This window comes from Hippichthys cyanospilos, chromosome 10 (assembly GCF_059441005.1).
Source record: "Hippichthys cyanospilos isolate Australia breed blue-spotted pipefish chromosome 10, RoL_Hcya_1.0, whole genome shotgun sequence".
NCBI classification, from domain to species: domain Eukaryota; kingdom Metazoa; phylum Chordata; class Actinopteri; order Syngnathiformes; family Syngnathidae; genus Hippichthys; species Hippichthys cyanospilos.
Genome location: NC_142378.1, coordinates 659,055 through 677,236, shown reverse-complemented (window position 1 = coordinate 677,236; position 18,182 = coordinate 659,055). Strand labels below are relative to the sequence as shown.

At 44.1% G+C, this 18,182-nt stretch overlaps 1 protein-coding gene and 1 long non-coding RNA gene across 3 annotated transcripts in view; one reads left to right on the top strand and one right to left on the bottom strand.

Moving 5' to 3' along the window:
- The window catches only part of LOC148416444 (protein-glutamine gamma-glutamyltransferase K-like), a 25,565-nt gene extending 13,983 nt beyond the window's left edge, over positions 1-11,582 (top strand). For both annotated transcript variants that reach the window (XM_088425704.1, XM_088425703.1), the window contains 11 exons: positions 1,548-1,799; positions 4,712-4,830; positions 4,899-5,006; positions 5,485-5,662; positions 6,125-6,263; positions 7,877-8,069; positions 8,520-8,673; positions 9,018-9,302; positions 9,678-9,838; positions 10,580-10,716; positions 10,787-11,582. In XM_088425704.1, the coding sequence (XP_088281830.1) occupies positions 1,548-1,799; positions 4,712-4,830; positions 4,899-5,006; positions 5,485-5,662; positions 6,125-6,263; positions 7,877-8,069; positions 8,520-8,673; positions 9,018-9,302; positions 9,678-9,838; positions 10,580-10,716; positions 10,787-10,946 (1,886 nt within the window). In that variant the 3' untranslated portion in view covers positions 10,947-11,582. The remainder of the gene's footprint in view (positions 1-1,547; positions 1,800-4,711; positions 4,831-4,898; positions 5,007-5,484; positions 5,663-6,124; positions 6,264-7,876; positions 8,070-8,519; positions 8,674-9,017; positions 9,303-9,677; positions 9,839-10,579; positions 10,717-10,786) is intronic.
- Positions 7,746-18,182, bottom strand: LOC148416443 (uncharacterized). Its single transcript, XR_015866989.1, has 3 exons — positions 18,023-18,182; positions 14,869-14,931; positions 7,746-8,132 (listed from the first exon to the last, which is right to left on the bottom strand). It is a non-coding gene; the product is annotated as an uncharacterized LOC148416443 (long non-coding RNA).

Sequence of the window (18,182 nt, the reverse complement as noted above, 5' to 3'; positions counted from 1 at the left end):
TTGGCTACGAGTGGTGTAGATTATACATACTCCGTATCAGCGCGTTGCAGTGCTGTGTATTATTTACATCACGCCAAAGCCTCCAAAATGAATAATACATCAAAACCTGATGTTGTCCATCAAAATGGAGTATTCAGTATTTATTTATCAAGTACAGGCAGAATTCCTGACACAGCTCAAGTTCTTCGGTGATCCGAATAATTTTGGAAAGCAAATCTTCATGTGATTTTTTTCCCCAATGAGATAAGAATTGCTTCATTGTGTAATTAGTTTTTCAATGAATGGACGAATGGCTTACAAACGCGTTATTAATTGGGGCCCGACTGATTAATCGGTCAATTATGGCCGTTTCATTGGCCCAAAAAAATCAGGGCGGTGGAAAATGGCTGGCGCTAAATTAAATAAGTACTAAAGTAATTGCTTACTTGAATACTTAAGTATCTGAAGTATTAAAGTAATGGCTTACTTTAGTATTTTAAAACCTTGAGCACTAAGCTAATCAATTACTTAAGTGCCTCAAGTAATCAATTGCTTTCATATTTTAGTACCTAAAGTCCTGAATAAACTGCTACTTTTGAACCCTGCTCCTTATAGTCCAATGCGAATTATATGCAGTTTTATTAACCAGCCACCAGGGGGCAATCGCTCAGTAAAGAGAAGGAGACAGAAGAAGATATTATCGAAGAACGAATTTTGAGTTTGAACTGCCATTTTACTCGCTAACGTGGGGCACTCTCCACTAGTAAATCCCATCAGGCGTGTTACTGTTTTGTTGGTGCAGCTTTTTAACGATCCGAGTGTTTCTGCTGCTTATTTCTAAATGCACAGGCATTTATTCAAGGCAAAATATTGTACCAGGTAGTTTGAAAAAAAAAAGAAAGAAAAAACTCCTTTTTAATGAAAAAACAGTCTAACTCTTATACACTGTCCTTTGAAGTTTTAATACTTAATCGATTTAATACTTAATTGTCAGGAAATGAATGTCCTTAATCCGCTTAAAAATCTATTTAGTACTCAAGTAACTGGGATTTAATGTCTGGACTCTTCAAAAACGTTCAAATACGTCCCTGGCATTGAATGAGTTAATGGAAACAACTATTTTAACAACTTCCATGTACAGTACCACCATTTTGTGTAAATATCTGATGTTACACCTTGCAGTTTATAGTCCAGCATGGTCTATACATGACAAAAATTAATTTTTTGTTGGCGCATCTTATTCTCCGGTGCGGCTTATAGTCCGAGAAATGCCATCCTTTACCTGAAATAATACATAATTTTGAAAGAAATGCGGTTCCTGGTACTGAAATTCTGGACACAGAAAATGTAAAAATACGTCTTTGGCATTGAATGAGTTAAAAAGTAGCAAACGCACAAACGTAGGAAGGCCTTTCGGGCGTTTGTCACGGCAACGCATCACGAGTTCTCCTCCTCGCTCTTGTCCGAGCAAAGTCGGCGAGGCAGGAATGCGGGCGCGGTGGCGCGCCCATCCCCGAGGCGTAACCAGACGCGTTGGCGTCCGCCTGCCGCCGCTTCCCCCCCCTCAGGGCCTCTGCCGACGGTGTCAAAAGGAACGCGCGTCATTATCCCCCTGGCGGAGGAGCCGCGGGACGGGCGCTGGCGGGCCGCCCCCGCGGAGCAGGACGGCGTCAGGATGAAGCTGTCCGTCCGCTCCTGGGCCGGCGCCGCCGTGGGCCGCTATCGCCTCCGGGTGGAAACGGAGTGCCCGGGCGGACGTGCTATTTCCGCGCACGACCCCGCCAATGACATCTACCTGCTCTTCAATCCCTGGTGCGACGGTAAGAAAACACCACGGAAAAGGAATCGCCTGCTTTCTGTCCCTGCCCCCTTTCTTCACAAAGTCGTAAAAATACGACAATAGCAAAAGTAACTGCGCCGTATATTTATGAAATTGAAATACAAATATTTATTATGTCATCGGTGGAGTAATATGACTCTTGAAGACTTTTGCATTATGTGAGTCCGGGCTAAGCCAATCATTGAAAGGCTTGCAAATGTCATAAGTTGGCCGCCAGCGCCAATTTCTCTTGCGCCTCGTTTGGGAGTTTCCGTTGAAAGGAAAACATCGTGTTTTCAATATGTCAAAAATTGACAACATTTCCGATTTCGAATGGCAGTAAATGAGCCCGACATGGGCTAAATTTGACACCTGTAGGGTGTACCTCTCGACCTCCCGTTTGCAAGCTTTTCGAAGGGACGGCAGCGTGGCATATTGAACGTCGCCATGTTTTGACAATCTCTGCAATATTCAAGTGTTTTTTGTGTTTTTTTTCCTATGCTTTCCCCCTGATATCACACATTAAAAACATCAAAAACCGCGAGTTGGGTCAAAATTTCCCCCGGAGGTTAAGGGGAAAATCTATTCCCAAGTGGGCCGGTCCAATGAAATCATGGTATGTATTTATACACATAACTTTAAAACAACAACTTGAAATGTCCTATTCTTGTTTGACAATGTCCAAAATCACTATTAATCATAAAACATTAACATTACTTTTAATCCTAAAACAGTTTTTCATTCATTGAAAACAAATTCAGCTTACATTCCAAAATCATCTCGCGGGCCGGATTAAACCAGTTTGCGGGCCAGAAGCGGCCCGCCGGCCGTACGTTTGACACGGCCGCTCCAAAACACAGATTTGTGACTGTGACTCTCACAAGGGGCGGGGCTTCAAATGACCTCTTCAATAAAGGAGAGACGGGACGAACCGGAGCTCTGAGAAGGACGAGAAAGCTTTTCATTAGTTTTTATCGACTATCAATAAACACGCACGGCAAAGTCGTAATCTAAAAATGTTTGACGGCACTTTTTAATAAGCGAGAAGCATGACTGGGATCCCCCGCGGTCCTTTAGCTCTTTCTCATTTTTGGTGCACCAGAGTGGAACATTTAGCCAGTGAAAAACAGCTGCAAGGTGGAGCCCCGGAGCCAAATGAAATAATAACAATAACATGCTTGTTTACAGTAGAGGATGCGCAGCAGACGCTTGCGCCTGTTGTACACATTGTTCCGTGCTAGCGAATGCCATCTGATGACTTTTTTTTTTTGTTTTTTTCTCCCTCCTGCTGAAGTGCGTTGAAACGTATCTACAAGACATATGGAAAATTGGCTTTTTAATTGCTGGTGTTTTGGAGTGCCCGGCCCCGTTAATCAAGTGTGAAATGAAACGATGGGATATTATTTTGGCGGGCCAATGTACGCCTTTTGAATTTGACCCGAAAGTCACATTTTCAGTATAGCGTTTGCTGCTAAGTTCTACTTGAATGCCAGAATGCGGACGGAGGGAGGCGCGGGGTCGGCTAAGTTCCTTTAGAGCGCCTCGTTGTCATGACACGGAAAAGCCCGGGAACGACTTCACGCGATACGTTCCAGCCACCGGGATCTTTGCGAAGATTTATTTTCAAATACGCAGGAGATTGTAAGCGTGAGAAAGATGGCGGATGAAGTCTCATCCATTTTTGCCAGACTCCGAGTAGACTTTGATTGACAGTTGACAGCCGAGCGAGCGCGTTCGGAGGACACGTCCGCATCACCTGCGAGTGGCGACAAGGCATTGATTTTTTTTTTTCTCCACAATTTTGAAGATCCGTTTTAAAAAGCAATTTTTGTAATCATTTTACTTCAGCAGAGGTGATAACACGCTCACCTCTATGGCGTGTCAAATTTAGAAAATATCGATTTTCACTTTGTACCATCTTTGTCTCGCCAACTAAGTTTTTTTGATACGGGATGAGTACATTTCCTCAGAAACTGCATGTTTTCGTATTTTGTATGTGCGTCATTTAAAATTTGACTGGTTGGATGTAAAATGTGGCCCGATTCTGGCGGATCCGCAGTTCGGCGCTGCAGGGCTCAAAAAAGCCGGACAAACAGACTCATTCCATTCCATGATATTTTATGACTTATTTTGATGATATTTCCTCTATTTATTGTTCATGCTGTATTTGTGACACGGCTGTACAATTAATCGAATTTCGATTGTGATATTGGCTGCCGTGATTATTTAAGTTGATCATTGTCGATATTAACATTTAAAAAGTCGTCCAAACTACATGGTAAATCAAGCACCTTGTCATCCCGCCACTAGGGGGCAATGTTTCCCATATGTTTGCATGCTTTTCTCACTCTAATATATTATTTACCAGTGTGAAATGGCGTTGTGTTCCTCGCCCGATTCGAGATATATACAGTGCTAGCTGTCAATATAGACCCATTTTGAAAAATCCGCTGATCAGATGCGTCAGATGATTTCATGTTACTTCTACGATTCCTATACCCACTGCCATTTTTCGAAAAAGCTGGGGGACGCGTCGTCCCGACGGGGGTCAAAGGGTTGAAGGGAATTACTTGTGGAATTGGAATATATCAAAGTCTCATTAATTCGTTTTCGGAGACATGAGTCTGATTTTGGGAAAAGGCATCATCATATATTTAGGAAATTTGATATGCACCAATCGGAGCAGCGCTAGTAATTTTGTTCTACACCAATGAAACAATGACATTAAAGACATTCTATTCTATAATGTGGTAGAAATCACGGCGTTTAGCCCAAGATATCCGTACGCGATATCGGTAAGCACTGAAAAAGTCAACACTTGTATTGGTACCAGTCTTTGAGAAATTGGTATTGAACATTCCAAATGTACTGCCCGCCGCTATGACCGCTTGACTTATTGTGGGCCGGCACCAGAGGACGCAGTATTCATGGACGACGAAGACGAACGTCAGGAGTACGTCCTCAACGACGTGGGGCGCATCTATTACGGCACGCAGGACCAAATTGCTGTCCGCACGTGGGACTACGGGCAGGTGAGGAGTGTACGGTGGCTTACGCACGCCGCACGTTGATGGGTTTTTTTTTTCCCTCTACTTTTCAGTTCGATGACGGGATACTGGCCGCGTGTCTTTTTGTCCTGGAAAAAAGCGGAACGCCTCCATCGGGGTGGGGGGACCCTGTCAACGTGGTGCGGGTTGTGTCAGGCATGGTGAGGCAACGGACACACGTTTCTATAAGCCGCCTCATTCCTTCGATTCTATTATTTTGACAAATACCTTTAATACTGGATAACCAGCGTATCCAATTTTGTTTTATCGGATTTATAATCGTCATATTTCAATCTGTGCAATTTTCCGGTGGGTGTCTGGTGGATTGGGATGTCTTGGTGATGAAGCTTCTTGGGAGAAAATCCAATCAAGGTTTTTTTTTCCTTCATCGACACCGTATTGGGCTATAGGGTGGGTGGAGTAGTAGTGTCTCATTTGAATAGGATGCCACGCCCCTTTAAACAGACTAAATATATTTCTTGCTAACTTCTGTTGCGCTTAATCTTGGGAGTATTTTGTCAAAATTCATCCTAATTAGAAGACCGTTTCAGGTTTCGGTAATTCGTTTTCTGAAATGTGGATTTGTTTCCGTTTTTTGAAGTCGTTTTTCGAAGTCTTTCCTGTTTTCTTGGTCCGTAGATCAACTCTCGCGATGACCAGGGTGTCGTGGAGGGAAACTGGTCCGGGAGTTACGTCAACGGAACCAGTCCGACTGTCTGGAGCGGAAGTATGGAAATACTGAGAGAATATCACCAAAACAACGGCACTCCCGTCAAGTACGGCCAGTGCTGGATCTTTGCCGGGATCGTCACCACGGGTATAATAAACGTTTTTTCTTTTTTTTTAATAGCTCATATTTTTTCAACCCTTGTGCTGTATTTTGCGCAATCTTTTGATCTTTACATTAAATGCATTTTACATCAAAGAGAATGCATTGAAAGAAGACACCAGGGAGCTGAAATTTCACCCAAGTGGTGGTAACATGGAAGGATCACTTAGATATCACACTAGCAGATCCAAAAATGGTCAAAATACCACACAAAATTAGGATTACAATGTATGAACTCATTCTGTCCCAAAATGTCCAGACATCCAATCCAATCTTATTGATTGCCTAGGGAAATGGATTATTTTAGTATCTTACTACCTAAAATAGGTACGGTAAGATTTGTTTTTTTAAGAGGTACAGTATCCGGGATGAAACGAGTCAACGGCTTTTGTTTTTCAGCTCGAAGCCGAAAGGGGATTTGAGCTGTAACAATGTTGACCATGTGTTCAGTGTTGAGGTGTTTGGGCATCCCCAGCCGAACGGTGACCAATTACAGCTCAGCCCACGACACGGACGTCTCCCTGACAACGGATGTGTACCTGGACGAGAACCTGGAGCCCTTGGCTCATCTCAATTCGGACTCCGTCTGGTGTGTGCCCTCGCCGTCCCGTGTCCAATTTTACTCCTAGCGACACGCCAGTTCATCCGAGTGGAAATGGATGATTGGTGAGCAGCCAAATTGGGAAAATATACATGAATAAATATATAGTGAAAAAAAAATTGGGACGAGTGATATTGGCTTCGTGTGAGCCTCGTCCTGGAATGATAACTTACATCTGGTGTCATCATGGCCAAATATTTTATTTGACTTCCGCGACGCGGTCGTGACTGAAATAAATTGATCCGAGTCCTCAGTCACGACTGCGGCGATGCGTATGTACGCACACACACATACACCCCCCCCCCCCCCCCCCCCCCCCCCCCAAAAAAGAAAAAAATCTAATAGTTCCATTAGAGCGTCAACATCATGTGGCCTCAGCGCCGAAGTAAACAACGATAAATAAATCATACGGATATTGATCGGCGACGTTTAGTTGGCTCGGATTGACTCACGCCTCTGGTGATTTAAATGCCCGCCACATTTCTTATTTAAGGTTTGCGCACCTCATTTGTCATATTGTATTTTTTTTTCTTATCGCAGCTATACAGTATTGATAAGGTTGTAACCCAATTCTCGGTAGTTTAAACTCCAGCGTTTACCCATCGGACTAGGTCAATTCTACAATCCAGTGTTAATACCCAGCACCCGGGGTTTCAAAATGGGGCTTCACAAAAGGGTTTCAAAACCACATCAGAGTATAAAATAAGGCTTTACGTCTTGGTTAGGGTTGCAAAGTGAGGATTCCTTGCAGGTGCCAATATCGAACGATGGTTTCGTTCAAGGGTTAGCTTCGCAAAGTAGTTTTTCAAGCAAGCGTTAGCTGGGATCAGCATTTAAGATTACTCTCGATTAGCATCGATTTAGCGAATTAGCGTGTAAGATTAGCGTTAGATCAGGAATGTTGATCAAATAGCAAACATAATGTGGTTTGGCGATTATTATTTTGTATCAGAGATGCTAGAAATATGTTGACTTTTGATTGGCCTTTAACATAACTATCAATTAGCATTGCGTTAGAGGTTAGCATCGAAGCTTAGCGTTAACTTGTGAATGTTAGCATGATAATTATTCTACTGTTTATCATGTAACTGACAATAATGTGGTTTCGTAGTTGGAATGTTATAGCAGAGATGCTAGAAATATACTGTTTTTTGATTAGCCTTTAACGTAACTAGCAATTAGCATTGCGGTCGAGATTAGCATCAAAGCTGAGCGTTAGCTTGGGAACGTTAGCATGCTAGTTTGTCTACTCGACAAAAATGTGGTTTGGTAATTTTAAAGTTATATCAGGTACGCTAAAAAATATGTTGAATTTTGATTATCATTTAAAACAAATCGCAGTTAGAATTGAGTTGATTACCATCCAATCTTAGTTAGCTCAGGAACGTTAGCATGCTAACTTAGTCTGTTGTTTATCATGTAATAAACAAGTGGGGCACAGCATTTTGTTGTATTTATTTTACCACAGCATTTCAATGTTATTAGTTTTACACCTATAAGTCATCGACTGAATGAAAGTACAATAATCCTTAACAGGTGTTTTCATTGAAAACGTTATCTATCTATCTATCTATACAGTATTAAAATGTTGATTGACGCAGGAACTTCCACGTATGGAACGACTGCTGGATGGCTCGTCACGACTTGCCTCCGGGAATGGGCGGCTGGCAGGCGGTGGACGCCACTCCCCAGGAGACCAGTCAGGGCACCTTCCGCTGCGGCCCCGCTTCTCTCGCCGCCATCCGCAACGGTCAGGTGTTCCTCAAGCACGACGCCCAGTTTGTATTCGCTGAGGTCAGTGGACGGGGATCGGACGAGGGTGCGTTTATAAGAGAGGGGGCGTTCATTTGCATATCCCTGCAGAACGCAAGACGAAAAATTCACACGTCAAATTTCAGACGATAGGACTATATTTCATCTGAGCTCTGTGGGTGCTGCTGTTTTGGTTAGCCCCTGTTACTTTTCCACTTCCCTAAAAAACAAACGGGGAATTTGGTTTTAACCAGAGGCCCGCTAGGGAATTGACTCGACAATATTACGAGAGCTAGACAATAAGTCCCGCAAGCGAGCAATGCCACCTACGCAAGTGACAAAACCGGAGCGCGTACAGGACAAGGCCGACTGAGCGTTGACAGCGAACCTGCGCGCGCCGCGTATCGCCGCTCACCATATGGCGCTCGTCAAAAGTGACACTTCGCATCTGTGCTGAGCTCCTTTTTCCCTCTCCCCTCCGGGCATCGTCAGGTGAACAGCGACAAAATTTACTGGCAGAGGAATCCGGATGGGACCTTCTCCAAGATACACAGCGAGAAAAAGGTCGTGGGTCACCTCATTAGCACCAAGGCCGTCGGCTCGGACCAACGCAGCGACATCACGCACCTTTACAAGCATCCCGAAGGTGAGAACGGCCGAACGATATATGACTTCCAATTAAACAAAAACGCCATCGCTTCTACTCGGACGTGACTCAGACTCTGCCCTTTGCGACTTGGACTTGATTTGGTCTCCGTCGTGACTGACTTGACTCGGAGTCGGACTTTTGCGACTCAAAAGTCGACTTGAATTGGACCCCGACCTTTGTGACCTTGGATTCAGACCTTTGTGACCCGGATTTGAATCGGGCTCGCACCTTTGTCGTAGAAAATGCATGTTCCTGCACGACTCTGACAATCGTATCAGCGTATGCGTCAGAGGTCAGTGCTTTGAAAAGTTTGAAAAGGTTCCGCTCTGTTTTCCTATCAGGAACGGAGGCGGAGCGCATCGCCGTGGAAACAGCATGCCGTTACGGTTCCAAGGCGGACGCGTACTCTTCTGCCGAGGCGGAGGACGTGTTCATCAAGGTGGCGATGGACGGCGACGGTCCGCAGATGGGGCAGGACGCCGAGCTGACCCTCACCCTGCGAAACAGCAGCTCCGAGCGGCGGCATGTGGTCCTGCATAGCCAGGTGGCCGTCATGTACTACACCGGCGTTCACAAGGCCACCGTCAAGACGGAACGCGCCAATCTGACCCTGATGCCCAATGACGGCGAGTGCCTTCACAATCATACCCCAATATATCCTTGTTGTTTTTTAGCGAGTCTTATTCTGACCGATGCCTTCACTGTGGCGTGTTTTTCGTAGTTCCCTATTCACCGCTTTGAATTCAGCGCTTTCTTTTCTATGAAGTCTGCGTATTGTTTATGAGCTCGCAGTGTAACCTCCCACTTCCAGCACATTTAAACCTTGAAGGACGCGCTGATGGCTCTGCCACAATTTTATCAGCCGTCTGCCTCACTTGGTTTTGAGCGCAAACACAATATATCATATGGCAGCGCCAATCAGCACAGCTGTCAGTCACTTGTGGGATTGCAGTGGCCTTTTTTTTTTCTCCCTATGACGCATGTCGTCTTTATTCCTTTAGAGGAGGTTTTGAAGTGGACTCTCGAGTACAAAGACTACAAGGACCAACTAGTGGACCAGGCCGCCCTCATGCTGACGCTGTCGGGTCGGGTCAAGGAGACACAGCGGGTTCTAGCCACTCAGTTCAGTTTCCGGCTCAGGACGCCAGACCTGCTTATCAAGGTAGGCCGCATCTGTATGTGTACATATATTTAAAATATACTGTACGGTATAGCTGTCCATCCTTAAAGGGACACTGCGTAAGACTTACATTTTTTTATTGAAAAAGGACTACATTGAATTATAAATTTAATCAAACTTGCAAATAAATGTGTTCTTAATGACCGACAGCATGTTTTAAATGTAATCATAGGTCTTGTTATCATTAAATTATATTACATGGGGGGTGGCACTTCTCCGGTGGCTGCCATGTTTGTTCTAGCTACAGACAATGGTAAACGCAGCACCTCCCGCTGTCGCACCGTGACGCCGATCAGTAGCAGATCAACATCTTAGTGATGCGTTGCAGCGCTGGCAAGTTGTCACGAACGTAAAATAAGAGCAATTGCTTAAAACCGCCTGAAGAGGGAGGCAAAACAACATTAACATAGCCACCCCCCTCATCGTGACAGTTGCTGACGCTGTAAAGCGGTCAGAATGCCGTAAAGAGGGGACGCAAAAACTCAAAACTATTCCACTTTGTAACATGACAAATGTAAGCCGGGGACGCCGTAACCCGGGGCTCCACTGTACTGAAATGTACCCCTCAAAATAAAGCAGGAACTCATGGTATTGTAAAACCCCAGAAAAGTTAATGGCTGTGATCATGGATTTCCTTGTTATAGCTTAGATGACGTACATTCCACAATGAAATCTGCAAAAATGATCTTCAGAATGTCAAAATGAACTTCTACTTTGGTTCAGTCCATCGGAAAAGCCGTCATAGGGGAGAAGATGGCGGTGGAAATTTCCTTCACTAACCCGCTACCTCGAGTGCTGAAGTCGGTCATGTTTCACGTGGAGGGAGTGGGCCTTGCCGCCGCTCGAAACATTCATTACGGGTGAGCGGAAAAACATGCCGCGCACACACGCGCACTTTTCCTAACCGTGGTTTCCGATCCTTTCCCTCAGAGATATCGGAAGCCGAGCCAGCGTCTCACTGACTGAACACTTAGTGCCCACGCTCGCCGGGCCCAGGAAATTACTAGCGTCTTTGCACTGCCAGCAGCTCACGCAGGTCCACGGCGTGACGGACCTCACCGTGCACCAAAGGAACTACGGAGCGCTGTAGTAGCTGACCTTTCCTATAGAACGGATCAGGAACAGCGCAGTCAAACTTTATTTAAAGTCTGACATTGACCACTGTGAAGGACTGAAAGAAAAAAAAGCCTTCGGGCAAATGCTGAATTTCACCTCGAAAAAGCGCTGAAAGTGTAAGCTGGGGTCACTCTCCAAAATAATTAGCAAGCTTGTCCTTTACAGTGTGCTTTTAGGCATGGTTGGGTTCAAATAACTTTTTGCTCGCAGAGGGACCCCCGAGAAGGGCAGCGCGGTGGGAAAAGTAAGGTTCCGTGCTCAAATCTTGATTCAGACGCCCCTTTATGGAACTGGCATGTGTTCTGCCCACATTCTCAACATAAAGACTCCTAATTACCAATTGGTGAGTTAACTATAAATGCAGCTGCCACGGGCACTCCTCCGATGTTAAACTACTGCAGTACATACCGTATATTTACAAAAATCTTAAATGATTCAACTTCATACAGTAACTGTACTGTTATCCCTCCCCTTCCCATCCCTTTGGCTGCAGTCTAACGGAGAGCCGCGGTTATAGTAATTAGGAGTAAAGCCTGTAGCTGACCAAACGTAGTAAGAATCAGTTACACTGGAAATTCCAATTTACTACAAAATAAATCTAGGTAAGACATCTTTTCTCCTCTCCTTTCGCGTTTGTTTGAGTGTCATGAGGGAGAAGGGCCCTCCTACAAGACACCCGATTGGCTGCCGGCGTGACCATCGACCCATGAGGGCGGGAGTTGTTATCTAATCCCATACGCTACTTTGCGTTTTTTCCACTTATCACGGGGAGTTCCGATCCCCGTTAACCGCGAAAAACGAGGGATTACTGTACTCATTTTTCTATAGGTGACTGATCCAAGGTGTACCCCACTTTTCTCAGCTGGGATGTGTTTCACTTGACCCACCGCACTAATCGGCCACAGCGAAATAATGAATGGATGAATGTAACCTTGCGTAGCATCATTCATACGGTACTTGAACGCAGAACCTCTCAACTGTGAATCAAAGTGTGCTAACCACTTCTCCTCCGGTAGTACTTGAATCAAAAATGTCAACGTCATCAAAACATGTACCTCTGTATTTGCACAAAACACTAAAAAGTGCCTTTCACGCAGCTCTGATCACGATCCCGCTCATACTAGAAGTATCTCCATCCGCATTGATATCAGTCATATCATTTGTTTATGGGGCAATAAATTGACAATTATTCTTCGCCGAGAGGGGCAAAGTTTTGCGCGAGCTTTCGGGTTTTCTGTTTCTATTTTGTTTATTTGGGCATTTTTCTTCCAGGCGCTTAATATCGAGCGCATTGGGTCAAAGTTCAGCGGATAACAGACGAGTTATTAGACATTCTCTCCAGGATAGAAAAGAGAGAGGGAAAAAAGGCCCAGCGTGACCTCCATGCGGTCCACCCCTTGAATTCTATTAAGTCTATTTTGCCGATGTCGCGCGTCTTAACTGAATAGCTCCCATTAAAGGGAAAAAAGAAAGAAAAACTTTCATTCAATATCGCAACAAACGCGGCGGATTTCATTTCGAAGCAAGGCGGACGCTCGCACCGCTTTCGCTGCTGTTTGGGTCTGGAAAATTACTCAGGAACAGTTTTGGAAATCAATGCGGGGACATCTGCATTCTGCCGACGCAGCTAAAAACAAGTTAGCTTTAAATTTATGACTTCAAACTGTAACAAGATCTTTCATTGACAATGCTGAAGCATGATACTGTGCAGTCCCGCAATTCAAAGAATTCAATGAATTCCATTGAGACACATAGACAAAACCTCGCCGCAGGAACGAATACCACCTACTGGTATCTAAAGCTAGTGTCGCGATGCATCTACTTTCATACATTATAATACGATGATACTAGCTTTATTATGTGTGTGTTGATACTAGAGGATTTGTGATTAGAGTTTGCCCTAAAATGTAGGATCAAATGATATATGATCATCATATATGTAGGCTCAAATGATACATGATCATGATATATGATCATCATATATCATTTGATCCTACATTTTAGGACAATTCTCTAGTATCAACACACACATAATAAAGGTAGTATCATGCCACTGCTTGAATCGCAATCTTGACAATTCCGCACATCGGCTATCATGATACTTTGCACACGAAAATTTGCAGTTATTGCCCTATTAACCCATGTGCGATATTTCGGCCAATCCTTTGAGATCTTAACATCAAAGGCATTTCACATGAAAGGGGAGCTTTGAAAGAAGCCACTAGGGAGCTGAAATTTCACCCATCTGGTCACCGCATGTCAAATTTCAAGATGGCGGGCCCGCTTGGTTAGGACACTAAACATGTTCGGCGAGTGTTTTCAGCGCGCCGGTTTAATTGGTGTGCCGTCCGGGCCCGGCCTGCACATTAACCTTTGAGTTCATTAATGATCCGGCGTCGTCGGGTCCCACGTCTTCCCGACACCGCGCGCCGCCCCGCCTTGCTCGCCGCACCGGCCTAATTCCTGCGAAATGTCAGGGAAAAAAAAAAAAGTCGTGTTGAGCGGCTCGCGAGCAGAAGTAATGCGGCTAATGTGCGGCACGCTCGCGATTACGAAGCCGGCGACTCCCTCGCGCTTCGCCGTTTTCCATAATCCCTTTCGATGTTGCCCAGGGTTTGTCTTGCGCAACACAAACGCCGGCGAACGGATTCGGCAATCGCGTTTGGGACAAGCGGCGGTCTTTTCTGAGCAGACTTGCGGGCATCATATTAGGGGGAGTTAATGGAAAAATATCTGCGGCAAATTGAAAATCTGAAACCCTTAATTGGTGTCGTGTTTGTGCCGTCCGAGCTTGATTTTTACTTCCTTTGGAGAGGCCTAAGTCGGAATTTGAATTTCAGAGGGAGGATATTCCACTAACAGGGTGTATAACTGGCTTACTCAGTCATGTGAGCCACAAAATGCTTGAGAATTCAGAAAGTGTTCTGAGAAACACCTTTTAACTCTTACAGTGCCATGGACAAGAATTTTCGTCATGGAAAATACTCAGCTTGTGTGCCGGTGACAAAAATTCTCAACTTATCTCGCAAACTAGGGCTGCACAATGAATCGAATTTCAATCGCGATAATTAAGCTGGTCTTTAACATTTTAAAAGCAGGCTATACATGTCAAATTAAGCACTTTGTCATCCTACCACCAGGGGGCAATGTTTCCCGCGCGACAAAAGTGTCTGCTTTTTTCTCACCCTAATATATTATTTACCAGTGTGAAATGGCATTGAGTTTCTCACCGGATTCCTCATATATACAGCAGACCCACAATTGGAATGAATTCGCTTTGAAATGACCGAAAATTACAGTTTGACTGCTAAATTTATGGTATCATTTCTTGATGATAATGGTGGGTATCATTAAAATAAGAATCTTAAAGTGCTAAATCGATCGATGTATATATGTATGTATATATGTATATATGTATGTATATATGTATATATGTATATATATAGGATAATAGAGTAAAAGCAATATAAATAACGCTGTCTTATGTAATTACCATTCTCTTCATTATTACAAAAATAATGATCATTCAATTCAGTATTGTGGATTTATGATTCTAATAAACAGAAAATCTAAAATAATGTGAACAAATATCCACATTATGGTAAACTCAACATTTCATTATTTATTTCTGATTAAAATGATGCGTTATTTTCCGACGTTTACTATCTTTTTGTTGGCATAGATTAAATTGGGTTGTTATCCAAAATGAGCTCCCCCGTCAGACTCTTGTCACATGACTTATTTATGATCATGCCATCATTTCTTTTCCTTTCCCGCCCGTCCGTCCCTTATGGGAATGACAACCGTCGCCATCTCCAACTTCTCGCGCATCAAAGGCTTTGGCGGCGTCCAAACTTTTTTTTTTTTTTTTGCGAGTGACACTGATCCCTTCCTACCTCGGCGTCGGTGAAGAAAAACATTGGCTCTCCGTCTGTCATCGTCAGCGGGCCTCGGGAAAGCTGTCAAATAAAAAAAAGAAAAAACAAGGCTACTCGCCTACTATTACGGCTCGGCCCGTCATACCTGTTCCGCTCTTTCTTAAGCCGCTTTGCTGCCGAAACATCGAGCGCGGAAGCTCATCCGACGTGAACGCCGCGTCCTTTGAGCTGAAGCCAGCGCGCGCGCGAATCGCAGTTGAAACCGTGCGAGCCCGCCCGTCTCTTTTTATCCTCCACTCATTTCATATATGGCGATGTAATAACGCAGAGCTACCGAATTTGGAATCGTGACTCACTGCAAGAATGAAATACTATTTTGCTGGTTGGGACATAACCTCATAAGTCATTTTTTGTCCCAACCCTGAACCCAATTTCATTGATTTTTTACAAAATAACTTACCATATTTTCCGCACCTAACAATATACCACCGCACGTCTTGATTATGGGATGTGTTTTTGTACTTGACCCATACACGGGCCGCACCGTATTAAAAGGAGCGCCCTCAAACGAACGATGGGTAATAAAAGAGAACACGAATGCTGTTTTGCTCCCATCGTACGCACTACGTGACGGTTTCCGGTCGGTTCATCACTGCCCGTGTACGTACAAGGTGTATAACGTAGGGTTCAACCCGTACGTAGGGCGCACCGTAATAAAAGGTGCATGCTCAAATGTACGATCAGAAATAAAAGGGAACGCGAATGCTATTTTGTTCCCGTTGTACGTACTGTACTTAACGCGTAAGGTTCTCCGGTTGCGTATGTACAGTAATGCATTACGTAAGGTTCTTGGATTGGTTTATGTCTGCCAGCGTAGTATCGAGTGAGAACATCTTCTGAATAGCGTCCGGTTTCCGGGTACCGGAAGTTCCGTTGCCACGGATCCATCGTTAATGTAATATAGTCGTAGAAAATTTAATGCGTACAGTATATCTTTTTTTACGTGTTCTGGAATTTCTGTTGGACCGAGGTCCCTTTTTGCGAATACTTACTGTATTTTGTCCAACCCTATGATCCTTACATCAAAGGCATTTCACATAACAGCGAAAGCGTCGGAAGAAGATACCAGGGAGCTGAAATTTCACCCAGATGGTGACGTCATGTCAATTTTGAACACGGCACTATGGGACGTGCCGCTGGAAGAATTTGTCCCCAAAACGGACACGATACTTGACAAGGGTTAAAAGCTTTTTGAATGATCGATTGCCGTCGTTGCTTTGAACGACGACATCCATCGGTCACCGGCCCAGATTCGCAATTTGTTATTTATTTTAAGCCGCGTGTTTAACGGCGCTCCGACGGCGACCGCGGGAGGATATGAAGAGGCGGTCCGCGTGCGCGGGGTTTGATTTTTATCAAGGCCGCCGTCTCATCCCTCCCGACGCGTCAGCCGTGAAAATAAGCCAATTTAGTTATGACACAGTCTCTTGTGTTTGTGCGGCGGCAGCATTTTGTCCCGCAAATTGGCGACGGCGAGCTCAGGCAGGCAAGACGGAGGTGGGACATCACTCTCCGGGCAACGCGAGGACAGCTTCCCGCGCAAGAGATGTATGGAGCGTCGGCGCCGGAGAGGAGGACTCACACGTCTCAGCACATTTGGAGCTACTTGCCATGTTTTCATTAAAAACCTCGCCGGCTTTCATGTTTTCACAAACAATTATGTCAGGTTCTTTGAAGTCCCCCTCCCATTGCCTTTCATGTCTACAAAAACAATAACGGAGGACTCATTTGTCTTTGATCTTCACGAAACGCGCGCGTTAGCGTAATTGAAGCTAATTGTTTTTGCCGTCCACGAAAACATTACGCGCGGACTTAATTGCTTTTAATGTTGTCAGAAAAGGTGTTAGGATCTTGCGCTTGATGTAAAAAACAACAACAAATTGACTTAATTGCTGTTCATTAAACGAGTTGGGTTAATTGAAACGCTAATTGTCTTGATCTGCAAAAACAAATTTGACAAAATTGTGCTTTCAACATGAACTCTTCTGCACTCATTTTGCAACCTATTCCCTGAATTTTTTCCCTAATCTTGTAAATGCTCGGAGGCATAAAAAAAATCGAAGGAATGACCGAAATTTGTATCATAGCACAAGGGTTAATTGAATACTATAATGTCTGTGATGTTCACAAAAGACATGTTAGGTTGCATTATAATTAATTATTTTGATGTGTGAGCTAAATTGTCATTTATGTTAAAAAAAAAAAAACAACAAAAACTAATTGAAGCCAAAATTGCCTAAAATGGTCACAGTCTTCAAAAGCAACAACAACAACAACAATCACGGGTACGAAATGAAATAATTGAAACAATAATCAATTACTGGAGTATATAAATAGTAATGTAATCAATTACTTACGTACTAAAGCTATCAGTTACTTTGGTAATTCTTTATTTTAGTAGCTAAAGTAATCACTTACTAGTACGTTAGTACTCAAGTAATTATTTAATGTAGTACTTAAAGATGGTTTTACATTGCTCGTTGTATTTTATGTGCAAATCCCTGCCACCTGCAGGAGTGAATTGCAACTGCACGTGCTAATTTTTCTTCCGTCTTTGTTATATAAGAAGCCTTCGGGAAGATGTTCATCCGGGCCCTTCGACACCTGACGGGCGGCCTTGAGCGCTCATTGGTTGTCCCCGGGTCGAGTGAGGTTGAGGCGAACCGATCGTTACGTCCACGCGACCCGGCGCTACCTTGAGACCCCGATGATATGAGCGTCGTTCCTAAATGTTTTCAAAAGACGCTTCGACCTGGACGCGGGGATTTAAAGTGTTTTGTCTGTTGATATGATAGAAATGTAAACGAGTCACTCAACCGTCATTAACCCACGTGCGGTATTTTGATCGTTTTTGCAGTATTTTATGTGTATACATATGTATGTATGTATATCAGTGGTGGTCCTTGCATTTCACACTCAAGCCTTCAGTGATGTCCCACTCAAACAAATACCCCCCATAGTACCATCATTTATGACACCACAGCTGGAGAAATCATATACAGAAGCACGTGTAGGCATTACTGGGTGTTGCATCACCTTAATCGTGTACGACACAGGCTGTTTTCCAAAGCATCCAAACACCAAAAAACCCGCAGCGGCAATTAAGACTTACCACTATTATCTCCAGCTTCCTTTTCAAACTAATCGTCTTCTTACTTCTACTTTTAATGTCGGTCGCAATCTTGGCACCCATGGCTAACAGATCAAAGTTGGAATTAAGCGCTAAGATACGACATCCAGTCTTTAGCGTGTCTGCATCTTAGCGACGCTGT